General features: G+C 44.0%; 1 protein-coding gene and 1 pseudogene across 3 annotated transcripts in view; both read right to left on the minus strand.

The window, feature by feature from the left end:
• The window catches only part of RCAN2 (regulator of calcineurin 2), a 270,185-nt gene that overhangs the window by 83,433 nt on the left and 172,058 nt on the right, over positions 1-14,694 (minus strand). Inside the window, exon 1 of one of the 3 annotated variants that reach the window (XM_059178158.1) lies at positions 11,521-11,829. The exons of the other annotated variants lie outside the window; for them this stretch is intronic. Within the exon in view, the coding sequence (XP_059034141.1) occupies positions 11,521-11,607 (87 nt within the window). The 5' untranslated portion in view covers positions 11,608-11,829. Of the gene's footprint in view, positions 1-11,520; positions 11,830-14,694 lie in introns of those variants that run through there. 3 annotated transcript variants of the gene reach the window in all.
• LOC131833275 (heat shock cognate 71 kDa protein-like) overlaps positions 11,635-14,694 on the minus strand; it is a 99,954-nt pseudogene continuing 96,894 nt past the window's right edge.

A 14,694-nucleotide genomic window follows, 5' to 3' on the forward strand; every position in this document is an offset into this window, starting at 1 on the left:
AATTGACCGTGGTGAAAATAGTCTGTAAACCCATTTAAAATTCCTGCTCAGAGAGAGGTGTTTAAATATATTTTGAAAAAATAGGTTCTGTGTTCAACCTCTCTTTATGTTAATTGGCATCTTGCCTTAAACCCCTGTGTTCTGCCATACACACTGCTCTCTGACTGCTTATTAAACCTGGCCTTTTATCTGGAAACCTGGATCTCCCTTCCCTTTCAAAGGAGGTGGTCTAACTCATGATCAAGGATACTGAGCATTGGAACCTAACATTCCTTTGTTAACACACATTTTCTCGATGTTACCGCGTGGCAGTCTCTAGGAACATAGCAGTGGCAAAGGAAAAAGCCCCTGCCCTCACAAAGCTTGCATTTATAGGAGGGGATGGCTAAAGATAATGACCCACAAATAAACTGATTGTACCATAAATAAAGTTGATTGTTGGGGCACCTGGGTGGCTCAGTGGGTTAAAGCCTCTGCTTTCGGCTCAGGTCATGCTCCCAGAGTCCTGGGATCGAGCCCCGCATCGGGCTCTCTGCTCAGGAGGGAGCCTGCTTCCTCCTCTCTCTCTGCCTGCCTCTCTGCCTACTTGTGATCTCTGTCTGTCAAATAAATAAATAAAATCTTTAAAAAAAAATAAAGTTGATTGTGATAGAAAGCAAGGAGGGCAAGGGGTGGCTCGCTTACCGAGGAGCAAGCCAGGTGGACTGCCAGGAGGAAGAGCGTTCAGAGCAGAGGGCGACAGCAAACACAAGTTAAAGGTGTTGCTCGGCATGTGCAGGGAGCAAGGTAGTTCGAGTCAAATGAGAGGAAGAAATACATGGAAGAGATGGAGATGGACAAGGCAGCTGGGACAAGGTCCGATGAACCTTGAGGATCCCAGCAAGGACTTGGGTTTTGTTCTGAGATGGGAACCACTGAGCCTCTGAATTTGGGCCAAGTGGGGATGGGGGGGTTTTCCAGATTTCATCCCTTTCCATTAACTCAGTTACTTTGGCAACTTCCACATGGCTTCCCTGCCCTCCCCCTGCCCCCAGGTGGCTCCTGTTTGTCCAGACACCCCATTTCCTGCTGCCTCCTGCTCTCAAGGGGGCACTGACCTAGGGACATCTGGACAAGATAATAAGAGTTACAAAGCAGCCAAGAGACCCAGCCTGACAAACACAGCATCCCTGCTGCTGGGTCTGTGGCTCCCTGCTCCTTCGCTGAGCCGGTGGCTTCCCACTCCCGTTCTGTGACCTCAGAGTGTCAAGGTGGAAGCGCACTACTGCTCCCGTGCAAAACGGAGAGGAAAACTGCAGGGCCAGAATCTGACATAATGAGGGGCCCGTCAAGTGCCCTGGCAAGATAACCCAAAACTGCCTAAGAAGTCCACTACTACTGAGCGCGATGATGATGGCGGTGGTGATGAAGGCCTACTTTACTGGTGCCTGTTCTGTGTGCTAGCCACTGAGTTAAGTTTTTTTATATACTCAAATGCATCTGTTCCTCACTGCCAACTGATGAGGGAGGTACTAGCATTTCCTTTCTTGTGCAGTTGAGGAAACTTGCGGCACAGTATAAGTCTCCTTGCTCAAGGTCACAGAAGCCACACTTGCTCAAGTGTCCGAGAAGACAAACAGAGAATTCCCAGTAGGGTGTCTGACTCGGAGGCCGGGCTGGCTTCCTTCTCACTTGCCCTATGTCAGCGAAAGAGGCTTCTTTAGAGGTCGAAACAGCATGGTCCTTTTTGGGAAAAATGAAATGGACTGGAATAAAGGCCAACACTGCTTCATGAGAGAACAATGGATTCTGTACCCAATAGCACTGTTAATTCCTGTGTCTCTGGAGTCTAGTGTGAAGCCTTGAACAAGGAAGGCATCCAATACATATTTGATGAATGAATGAATGAAAGAAGGCCCTTTGCACAGTGTCTGAAAAATAATAAGTACTCGATACATTGTTGCTATTATTAAGTGTGCTCATTGCTTGACTTTCCTGTTCTAGGAAAGGTGGCCTGAGAAGATTGTCTTAGTCAATACCTAAAAGCACAGGGAAGTCATAGAAGAGGAAATCAATTCTATTAGATGTACTATTGATCAGGCTATAATGATACCCCTGTGAGATCTTCCATTGTGAACAAAATCCCAGTCCCAGCTTCCCCTTATGCATTGTGCGATCTTATTTACCTTGGAGATGTCCTGTGAGAAAATGGAGTTTGCATAATTCAGAGAACACTGTCAACAAGTCAAACACTATTTTAGTGATTAACACTCTCAGCAATGCTGCTCCACGCTTCACAGATCACCCCTTTCCTGTCAATGGAAAATGTTCGGTGACATCAGGAAAGGGGCAGAAGGGCTGTCACACCAGGTGTTATCAGCCTGTTGGCGAGCCCCTGGGTTTTCCAGAAGACTTTATTTTTTTTTTCCTCCCTGACAAACTGGCATTATTAGATTTTGAAACAAATTTTAAAGTGAAATCCAGAACAGATGCTCTGTCTAGGAGTGTCACAGTGCTAGGTTTATCGAGAAAAGTAAAATGATCTCAACTAATGATTTCTGTAATAGTAGTACTCCTGCCTCTAATAAGAAATACAAACCAAAGAGTAGTTTTGGACACTGTTAGAAATATTGCAGATGAGTTCACTGTCTGATCCTCTAAGACTTACATCTTTGTTCACAATAATTAATTAATGTCTTGTTAATTAATCCTTGGGAATAATTTAGTAGTGGAAAGAATAAAACAAACTGAAGTTTGAGTCCCGGTTTTTCCAAGCCCTTGCTGTGTGATCTAGGGCAAAAGTTTTGTTTCTCTGATCAGGAAACTGTATCTAATGGGGCAAGAAGAGAGATGCCCTAGCCTCTTATGGGGATGTCAAGCTGTTAAAAGTTCTTTTTTTTAAAGATTTTATTAATTTATTCATGAGAGACAGAGAGAGAAAGAGAGAGAGAGAGGCAGAGGGAGAAGTCTGAAGTGGGACTCGATTCCAGGACCTTGAGATCATCATCTGAGCCAAAAGCAGATGCCCAACTGACTGAGCCACCCAGGAGCCCTGTAAGAATTTCTAATTTGCTTATCTTGATAATAAACAATATTGTTTATGGAGATGAAAATCTCTTGGGTTTACATTTCTCATCATGTTTAATGATCAACTTATTAAACGACTCCCCCAAATCAACTCTTTCGTGCACAGCAGGAACCATGCCCACTGATTCCTTTAGAACCACCAGAGATGGGGAAAAAAGAATCTTACAATTAAGCAGCAAACAACCCTACTGTTGAGATAAGTAGAATATTAAGGAAGGTGCCATTTGGAGGGATGAAATCTGGCCCATGGTCTCATCTAACAGAGAAGGACAAATACACACACATCATCTTTCTGGAAGCTGAAGGGTCAAGATCTTTTTGAAAAACCTTTAAAAAAAATGTTCACAGTTCAGTGCTGGTATATTGGGTTCTGGAGAAAGTGACTGAGCTACTAGACTGTAAGACTGTACACATTTCATTGATCTACAATAATAAGATAAAAGGCCATGGGTTTCTTCATGTTTCCTTTACCTGCAGGAATTGTTCAGCCTCTGCTCAGCTTTCTTTGCCAGGAACCTTCTCTGGACATTTTTTAAAAATGTATTTATGTTCAGTTAGCCAACATATAGGACATCAGTAGTTTTTGATGCAGAGTTCAACGATTCATGAGCTTTGTGTAACACCCGGTGTCCATCTGTCTCTGGACTTTTAATGCTCTAACAAGTTTAAGAGCTGGTTACATAGGCCAGAGTAGTACAGAAGAAATGTTCCATGGTCACGGATGGGGAAAAGAAAGAAAAAAACCATATAGTATATACATGCAATCCAATGTCATACGTCTCTGTGTATGTGTATGTGTGTATTTTCCACATAGATACACTTAGTCAAAAGAAGAATATGAAATCACATATAGTAAGTATTTTCTAGAGAAGGTCTAACTCGGTAGATAATTTGCTCTCAACTACTTTTAAATTCTCTAGACAGAGTGGAAAGGATGGAAATTTTATCCACTTGAAATACTCATTATGGGGCGCCTGGGTGGCTTAGTTGGTTAAGCCTCTGCCTTCAGCTCAGGTCATGATGTTGGGATCCTGGGAATGAACCCCATGTCAGGCTCCCTGCTCTGCAGGGAGTCTGCTTCTCCCTTTCCCTCTGCTCCTCCCTCCTGCTTGTGTGCTGTCTCTTGATCTCAAATAATAAATAAATAAAAGCACCGGATGTTATACTGAACTGATTAATCATTGAACATTATATCAAAAACAAATGATGTACTATACTTTCATTAGTTCAATTTAAATTAAAAAAATCCTCATTAAATGATACTGCTTTTTTTTAAAAGTTGTATTTAGAATGAGTTTAGACTTAGAGCTGGGAAGGGATACAGCCCTTTGCATAAAGAGATTCTAGGCCAGGCGTGGGCTAGAGAGCTTACGACCTCCCTGGAAAGCCGGGGTGCTCACCACAAAGTCATGATGGCTGTGAAGCTTACAACCTCAACGGAACAAGTGATAACACATGTTTCAGGTGTCATTTTCTTTCCTATTGTCAATTCTAAGCTTCCTCAGAAAGTACTATAACGGGCTATTATAAATTATGGATAGTTGTACTTGAACAGAATCAGATGCAAATGGTACTCCCTGAGTTTTTCACTTAAATCTATTGCTTTAGGAGAATGAGGTTAACGAGGATGTCGTGTCATCCTTGACGTGGCTCAATGAACCTGACACTTAGGTTAGAGGTAGAGACTGTTAGTGTTCTCAGTTACTTTCCAACAGTGAAAAGACTCTTTAAATAGATAAGAAAGTGTTTAATTGACTTTCCTGCTGGACAATGTCATTAGTTGAATACATACTTTGGCGTCTCCTAACATGACAGGTGGCTGAGAAATCTGTTTGCTAACCTTCTCAAGGAGCATCTGCCACTTGCATAAAATCACTTCTTCTCACTCTGTGAAAGATGTTTGCTACTTTCTTCAGAAAATATTCGATATGGCCCCTTTAAGAATGTTAAGTTTCTTAAAGTATTTTTAGGGTTAATTGCTAATGTTCAGCTTTGCATTAATTCATTTATTTTCAAAAATGTTCTCAGTTTCAGTCCATTTTATTATCAGAGAAAGAGTAAGAGTTTTTAAAAAGATTTAATTTATTTTAAAGGTTTTCTTCATTTACTTGACAGACTGAGAGAGCACGTGAGTACAAGCAGGGGGTGCTGCAGGCAGAGGCAGAGGGAGAAGCAGGCTCCCTGGTGAGCAGGGAACCTGATGCAGGGCTTGATCCTGAGACCCTGAGACCATGACCTGAGCTGAAGGCAGATGCTTAACCCACTGAGCCACCCAGGCGCCTCTAGATTTTATTTCTTTGAGAGACAGAGAGGGAGAGAGATGAGTGCACACACACAAGTGGGGAGGCGGGGTAGGGAGAGGGAGAAGCAGACTCCCTGCTGAGCAGGGAGCCTGACAGGGGGTTCGATCCCAGGATCCTGAGATAATGACTTGAGTCAAAAGCAGAAGCTTAACTGACTGAGCCACCCAAGTGCTCTGAGAAAGAGCAAGTTTTTGATCTGTTATGAACATGCCACCCCACCCACCCTCCCATACACTCCCTTTTGGTCTTCAGAAACTAAAGGTGGGCAGATACATGAAATGAATCCTGTTTAATATTATAGCCATCAATGATGGTAGGAGAGTTTCTGTTAACATTTCGGTTATTCCATGTTACCATGAATATTCTAGAAGGTTCCAATTTTTGAAATTAAATCATGTGCAGTTCAAAGTCATCTAAGTTACCAAGGGAGTGCAATGGTTTCTGAAGACTCTGAAAGAGCTGTAGAGCTCTGCAGAGCCATAAGGTCATGGTTGTGGCTAGACCCTCTACCTAGCACTGCATCTGCAAGAAGCATGAGAGAAACAGGCATGAAGCTTGATCAGTTCTCCCGACAAATACTCACAACGTTTCTTCCAAATCAATCCGCAATACCCATTAACCACACATTCACTTGTGTTACTTGTCTCTCCTCAAAGCAGAGTACAAAGTGTGTCATACCAGCTCTGCTCCATTCTTCTCCTCCTACGACTCCCGCCAAACAAAGCAAGTAATTTGAAATTTCCAGTGGTTCCAAATGACAAAGAGGTTTCTCTATATTAAGTGGCCTCAATGTGCTGGTGTCTTACATAACTCACAAACAACATGACACAGACCATGAGTCAGTCACCTCATCTATTGTGTGAAAAGGAAAACAAAATACACAAAGCATTGGACATTTTTCTCAGCATGATTATCATATGTCCAGAAAAGTTAAGAGACTTGCCCAAGTTTACATGGGTTGCAAGGATACTGGGACATTTTCAAAAGCAGAGAAGAGAAAATAGGAGTTATGAGTTACCTTAAAAGGCCCTGGCCTTTCAGAAATGGGGGGGTGAAGGGAAGTCCTATAGTAACCCTAAGATTCCAAGCAGAGGAAGCATTATTATGCAGAGAACAAGTTTCTGCTTATAGTACTTCCTCACCCCAGAGAATCAACATACTTAAAATGCAGCATGAGGAAATCAGCGTAAACACAGTTTCTAGAAAGGAGCATCTTTTAAAAAATCTACATAGTGGCATAAGATAGTAATAGCCTCAGTAGGTCCCTGAATAAATAAATGGTAGAAATAGGTTAAGTGAGGGGCCGAGTAAAATAGAAGAACTTCAGATAAGATGGCCTCTCTTTGCACCTACTGTTCCTGGGATGCTCTGCCCTCAAATCTATGCATGGCTCTCTCACTCACTTCATTTAGATCTCTGAATGACATCTGAACAATGACATTTAATAAACTGTCACTTCCCAGAAGTGGTTCCACTGGCCATCCATTCAAAATTGATCAGTGGAATTTCTGGAGAAAGACAAATATGGCAGAACTCTATTTGCCTGATTTTGTCCTCTTTCTGGTACTACTGCTGTACCAGCTTTGAGAAAATTTAGGAAATCAGAGCTCAAAGGACCCCCCCCCCCAAAGCAACCCCTCCTCCAACAATTTATCCTCTCACTGCTTCATTTCTCCTCATAGCCCTTATCATACGTGAAATTACAGAATACATTTATCTGTTTACTGGCTGATTGTCTACCTCCCCTGCTAGAATATATAGTCTGTGGGGGCAGGGACGTCAGTCTTGACCACCTCCCAGTGCCTGAAGCATTGCCTGGCAAATAGTTCAGTGCTTCACACATATGTTTTTGAAGGAATGAACAAATGTCTAGCTCCAAGAGTCTTTGAAACTTTTGTTCTTCTAATAAGACGTGTCATGCCTTCTGCCTATTTCCTCATGAGCAGAAAGGAGCTCTGAGAGACCTTTGTCCCCCATATGAATGCCCATGGAGAAAAGACTGGATCCATGGAATATGAAACAGAAGCCCTTTAGCCCAGAGAGGAGGCACTCACCTCTTTGCTATAGGGGAAGCTTCCATTGCAGAGAAGCAGACAAGGGATGGCCCCAAGCTTGGTTTTCCCCAAGTGGAAGGGAACATTCCTCTGCAGGCTGCTTTTGCAGCTCTGGGAAGGTACCCACAGTGGCCAGCAGTGGACAAGAGTGTTTATCATTGGCTGGGAACCAGGTGGAGGAACTGCAGGTGTGGGGAACGGGTCAAAATGTGTTGGGTGAGTCTCAACATTACTGACTGCTTAGAGACACTGCCTCTAAAATTGCATATGTCAAAGCTTCATTTGGGGGATACGGATCATAGTGTTTAAGCAGAGGTTTACTCTAGGGACTTCTTGACTGACCCTACCTGCACCCATCTGAGCCTAGAAGAGGCAAGATCCTGACTTGACAGGCTAATCCGTCTCTGGGCTCCATTCACACCAGCCAAGTTCTGGGTTTGGGCTTGGGCTTCGTTTGTTTTTGGTTTTTTTTTAAAGATTTTATTTATTCATTAGCGAGAGAGCGCATGAGAGGAGAGAGGTCAGTAGGAGAAGCAGACTCCCCACCGAGCAGGGGGCCTGATGGAGGACTCGATCCTGGGACTCCAGGATCATGACCTGAGCCGAAGGCAGTCACCCAACCAACTGAGCCACCAGGTGCCCAATCATCAGTATTTTTTAAAAGTTCTCCAGGGGATCCCAATGGGCAAGCAGGTTTAAGAACCACTGGACCGAAGTGAAATATAAATTTCATTACACATATTTGGAGCCCTTTCATTTTCCCAAGGATTTGGCTCCTTATGGAGGAGGAAGACCATTTTCAGAAATATGGGAAGAACACTGTACAAAACCAACCCTATGTACTTAGACACACACACAGTCTACCTTTCATCGTATCATTTTCCTTCTATTGGAGGACTTAAAATTTCTTTATCTTTCTGAGCACTCTTATGCCATAAAACAGACAGCTAAGTTCATAGCAGCACCAATGGAGTTTCTGGAGAAAAATATGGCAGAACTCTATCTGGCTGATTTCCTCCTCTTCTTGGTATTATTCCTCTAGCAGTTTTGATGAAATTTAGGGCACTGGAGCCCAAAGGGCCCTCAAGGCAAGCAGCTGAGATCCCCTACAGAGGATAAGGCTTTCTCAGTTGCAATAGGTTATTACATTTGCGAATGTCTCCATTCCTTTCAAATAAGCCACCGCATTTCTGAAGAGTGCCTGCTGGTTGCATCACCCCAGTATGGTCGCTTTCCCAAGAGCACTACATACATAAAGGGAGAGTCTGTAAAACGCAAGAAAGCCTGAGATCAAGCAACTTGGATACAGGCACGTGAGACAATCAGCGTCCCCCGCCCCCACCCAGCCCCCCCCCCAGGTGCCTCCCTTTTCTCTAACCATAAATATTAAAGACCTTAAAGAAAGGAACTTCTGGCTCCACTGTGTATTGGAAATCAGTGATTAATGAAATTTACCTTTGGAGAAACTGGTGCCAGAATTTTACATTTGAATGTCTCTTCCTGACAACAAGGAATGCTCACTTTTAAACAAGGAACACATGGTTTTTCTCAACAAACCTCTTTGGGCCCCCCTTAGTTTATGCATTTTTTCCTCCTTTTTAAGAAGCACAAAGTAGATCTCTGCTCGATAATAATGTCACCGTTTTACAGTAAATGATTAAATGTCTAAATGGAAGAGCTGTGTTTTCTAAGTTGCTAGTGTGTGTGCATGCGTGTGTGTGTGTGTGCGTGCGCATGCATGTGTGTGTGTTTGGAGATTCGGGAGGGAAAACTGGTTCTGTGTCTTGGATTGTCACTGTAAACTCACCTGGAGTTACGACGTTCTAGTTAACTAGGAAAAGGAACCTATCACCTTTAGAGGATGTCTAAAAACATGATGGGGACAGTAATGGCAGAGCTAACAGTTCTTGAACACTAAATATGTGCCAAGTACTGGGTTAATTATCTCACATTTATAATTTTCTTTAATCCTCCTACTAAGCCAGTGAGGTTGAAATTACTATTACATCTACATTACTGGTGAGAGAATAAGGCACAAGAAAGCTTAGGTAACTTGCCCCAAAGAGATAAATCCATTGTGATTCAATGGTGTTCAGCAGTAAAGACATCTAACACATCTTTCTGGAGAGAGCCTTGCCAGAAAGCCCCATAAATTTCTAATGAATAGTGTCAGCTGCTTTATAATCTGGCCGTGACTCACCCCCCCCTCCCCGTTTTCCCCTCCAATCCCTCCCAGAGAGCCTACTGCAGTCAAATGCTTCCGCTCACTCAACTGCAAAATGGAATGCTTTCCATCCCCATGCCTCCCCTCTTCTGCATCAAAACCTACCCACCTTCAAGTTCAAGGATCACTCTCTCCACAAAGCCATCCCAGCCACCTAACGACAACCAGCTGTAAGAATCCTGTGTCCCCTTAATTCCACAAGACACTCTGTGTTTAAGAAATACTGTGTGTCTTTATCACTGACCCATCCATCAAATAAGTCTATTGTAAGCTCCTTCCTGAATAAACACAATGCCTGGCATATTGCAGATCCCGAATAAATGTGTTCTCACTATCGCTTCTCGGACTAAAAAAAGTCCAGATTATCTGAAGATGTCGGCAGAGCATGCATGTAATCGACAGAGAATTGTTAAGGACACAGGGGAACTACAAAGTTTGACTTGACAGGCATGTCATTCTGTTCTAGCAGTTTCTGGGAAATGTCTCTCTGTCCAGCTACCCGCACCGGACGTGAAGTTGGCTTTAAACTGGAGCGGCTCTCATGGCTGTTCTCTCTCTCCTGGAGTGCTCAGGGCAGGTCTGACCAGCAGGACCGGCAGTACCTGCAAGCTTGTTTCCATCCCGGACACATGCAGAGGCAGCGCCAAACCATGATGTTGTAATTCTCTGGACCTCAATATGACAGGTGGGAGACACACGCACCACACCAGCAGAACTGGTAAACACGGACTCACACATCTGAAATATGCAGGAACAACAAATCGGGATTCTTGAACTCATGTCAAGAGAGGGTTCAAAACCGCAGTCCCGAATGACGGAGCCAAATGTTATGCTAGTGATCGCATAAATCCCCACCTGGGAAGCCCTCGGAGTGTCACCTACACACGCTCAACAATGCAGAATGCAGGGTCTTCCTTTAAGTATAGACTAAGGGGAGGACGGAAAATGATTACGCAGTGTAATTCCCCTTTGCACCCTCCTGTTACACAATGAGTAACTGTCCTTTCTCTGTGTGTGAACTGTTCAAGTAAGAGGCTTCTGCTGGCTCTTCTTTGCAATACGAGAGAAGAAATCAAAATCCCCATTTTACAAGCATGGAATCTTCCTCATAATATAAAACCAAATGGGGAGGGGAGATAAAAAAGACCAGCTATCATCAGGGGACAGTTACCTAGTCAGTTAAACGACTGCTGCAGACAATCTGTGGGGACCCACGGTCTGGAATTCTACATCTCAAGATGCAAAATTGATTTATGCCTGAACTTTCTTTGACGGACAGCTGCTGAGGGAAAATGACTTGCTTCCTTTGCCTGACAAAGAAAATTTTGGCGGCTGCTCTCCAACTTTGACTTCCAGAGAGCTAGAGATTGAAACTGTCATCTGTAGAACAGCTTTTGTTCCCTCGGAAGTCCACATCATGGCATAGTTCAGTGATGTGCCCTGAAGGGGTTACTGTCCCACTCTCAGGGTGTCCTGGATGCGATGTTTATTATTACGTGTGTTTTCTTCATTTAATCCATGCTCAGTACCCCTCTCAACATTTAAGGACTGGCACATTCTCCTTTCTGACACATAGATACGAGACTACGAAAACATGTCTACTGAGAAAGGGATCCCTGGGGATCACCTAACAAAAAAGATAAGGAAAAAAAAAAAAACAGACAGTGGTTGACCTTATCATATTGGAAATCCATATGCCGGTACCTCTTCTAACTTATTCTAATTAACAGAGGCATGCACTCACCACTAGCATTCCTAGCACAGACTGTGAGCCGAAAACTATAACCCAAAGTCCTGTCTCTGTAAGCTAAAAAGGCTCCGCCAAGCAGCTTCACTAACAGCAACAATGAAAAGGAAGATCGCAGGTGCATACCTTAACCTCCTGATTGGTAAAGACCTCGACATCCACCACACAGGCAACCAGAGTGGAAACATCACAGTCCATGCTAGGGGCTGGCATTACCCCTCCCGATTTTTCAGTCAAGAGCTAGGCGACCTCAGAGCTGTGCGTGATGGGAAGAGCCTCCAGGCGGATGTCGCCGTGGCCGGCCCCGGGTGCCGCCTTGCCCTGGGGATGGCCGGCGCTCGGCACCTGGAGCCCGCTCCCTCTGCACGCACGCAGCCCGCGTCTGAGTCTGCACAGCACAGCGGAGTAATGAACGGCCCGGCTCTCTCATGGCAATGACATCACCACAAAGACTGACACAAGCTGAAGCGATTTTTTTCCCCCAAGCCTTTTATCTCTAGGCAGTGCAGTGGAGCAAACTGAACATGATTATGTGCTAAATCTGAACTCAGACTAAATCAATTCAGGCAGCGTTAGCTAGGAACTGAGTCATAGCTGTCGTTTCAGCCGAGTGCTTATGTTTGCAAAAAGCAACGGGGGAGAATCTGACTCGAGAGGCTCTGCCTCGGGAGGGTGCGTAAATAATTCTGCAGATGAACCTCCTGAGGTTAAGATGTGACAGTTTTCTGCCTCGGAGATGAGCAGGAAGTTGAGGCATTTTGCAAATTGCTTGGCTTCTGTTAATTTGCCCTGAGCCGCTTGGAGCGGCCACACGTGTTCCGGGCACCCTAATGCATCCCGGGCACGGGCTGAATAGAAATCCATTCCTGGAGTGACTAAGGAGCCGGTCGTCAGTCATTTAGGCGGCCTGGTAGGAGAAGATAATTAGAGGTTTGTGAAATTCTATTTGAAGCACAGAAGTGCAGACCAGTAACTCTACAGGCACCCTTCCAAGCATGAGATTTCAGACTATCTCCAAGGTCATTCAAACCAAAAGCAATCGTGGAAAAGGAGTTACAGCCAACGTCTCATGCGGGGACAGATGGCAGAGTCTAATGGGCAAATGCACTGATGTGGGTCATTGTCAGAGCCTCGGGACTCTATTTCGCCTGAGACTTTGAACATGTCTGGTTGCTTTTTTTGATCTCTCTTTCTTGATTGTGAATCGCAGAGAGTCAGGGCCATGGATAATTCACCTTTGTATCTGAGACTTGAGCAGAGTGTAAAGAGTGTAAACAGTGCAATAACTGTTTAATGAATGAATCAACTAAACAGGCACAGCCTTTTTTGACAGCAGGGGTGAGCAAAGAGAAAAATATCAGATTAGTTCTTATTTTTATCATTAGCTGCGAAAGTCCCAGTAGAACATTCTAGCAGGATTTATTCCCCGTAGGAGTGCAGTGGCAGCTTTGGTGGCCATCAGAGCGTCATGATTTGCAACAGATGGGCGACTTTCTAACACAGGATTGGACAAAGCGTTCTGATTTTGCATGCAGATGACAAAGGTGACTTTTCGGACTTTAGTACAAGTTTTGTGGTTGGACCTCACTGGACTACATTTGGACCTGGCGCTCCTCTTCAGTAAGAGATTTTCCATGCTAAATGAAAGCAGTCCACAAATACAAATGCTGGACTGATGAAATTTTGTGTGCGTGTGTGTGTATCTGTGTGTGTCTGTGCAGCACCTACTATGTTGTCCAGAGCACTATGGGCAAGAGGAAGTCATATATGCAGATCATTTAACTAACACTTACTGAGTGATGACTGTATGTAAAGTGCTGCCCCAGATGCTCTTGAGGATAAAATGATGAATAAGCAAAATTCACTATCCTCATGGGGCTTAAAATCCAGCAAAGGAGATAAGACATGGAGACAAACATCTATACAATGTGGCAGTGGCGGTAGCGATGGTGGCAGCATTTAGTGGCAGCTCTGGAGGAAGAGTGGTAGATCATGAAAGCAGCTGTGGCAGGTGACCATCAAGAAGGAGGGCATGGCCTCTGCTCTGATCCTGAAACATGGGTAAGGCTACGGTAGACAGAGAAGGGGTAGACAAGAGTAGGGGAGGGGAGACCATCAAACAAGGGGAGTACACTAGAAATGCTCAGACCAAAAAAAGAATAGGTTATTTGAGGGACAAGGCACACCAAAACTTAAATTCGACTAAATCCAGATCACTCAAAGCCTTGCAGGACCCTTAGTGCCTACCTAGTTGACCATAGAATGAGAGAAGTTTTTGAGAACGTAAACGGAACTTATATATACATAAATACAGCTAAAATGTAAAGTATATACAAAAATGAATATAATTTGGAATACTGTCGACATCTGTTCAAGAGGCAAAACAAAGACATAGCTACTCTTTCCATATGCCATGCGTATGCTAAAATTGACTTTTTACAAAAATTTCATACCAGTGGTATGCTGGTACGTATCCAACAATAGACTCTCTGAAAAGAAAAGCCCAATGTGTCGTGTTTGCTGATTTCTGTGGTGGAAATATTCTTTTTTCTTAATTTTTAAAAAAGATTTTATTTATTTATTTGACAGAGTTCACAAGTAGGCAGTGAGGCAGGCAGAGAGAGTGGGAAGCGGGCTCCCTGCTGAGCAGAGAGCCCAATGCGGGGCTCCATCCCAGGACCCTGAGATCATGACCTGAGCTGAAGGCAGAGGCTTAACCCACTGAGCCACCCAGGCGCCCCTGTGGTGTAAATATTCTCATCAGGGCTGATTTCAAGCAACTGATAATGAAGTCACTCAAATGCAAAGTTGGGAAGCGATGCCTATGGCTGTTCACATCAGCTAACTGAGCAACCTCCAGCAGACCACCGTTTCAGTCCTGAAAACATTTCATCTGCAGAGATTAGATCCAGCATGTATGTCCAGAGTCCATCAGGAAATAGCGGGACAGTAAGAGCGATGCATTGTAATCATCGGCATCTGTGCATTCTTTCACACTTTCTATGTAGGAAGGAGCTGGAAAGGATTCACATAGGTTATTTCAAGAAAAAAAGCCCTGCTATGACGAGTCTTGGCAGGAGGACATTAGTCTATTCAGGAGGCAGAGACCCACTCAAAATTCTAAAAGAAGTCTTTTTTTCTGACGCATCCTCAGTTTCTCCCTCCTGGTTTGTTTCTGTCCTGGAGATTCCTTCCTGTGCTCCAGAAGCCACTAACTTCACGCTTTCCTCTTGAAAAACTCCTTTACAAGCTGTGTTGGATCCTTTACAGCTGTCAACTCATTTATATTAACATGAAATG

The sequence above is a fragment of the Mustela lutreola genome, chromosome 6 (assembly GCF_030435805.1).
Source record: "Mustela lutreola isolate mMusLut2 chromosome 6, mMusLut2.pri, whole genome shotgun sequence".
In the NCBI taxonomy this organism is placed as follows: domain Eukaryota; kingdom Metazoa; phylum Chordata; class Mammalia; order Carnivora; family Mustelidae; genus Mustela; species Mustela lutreola.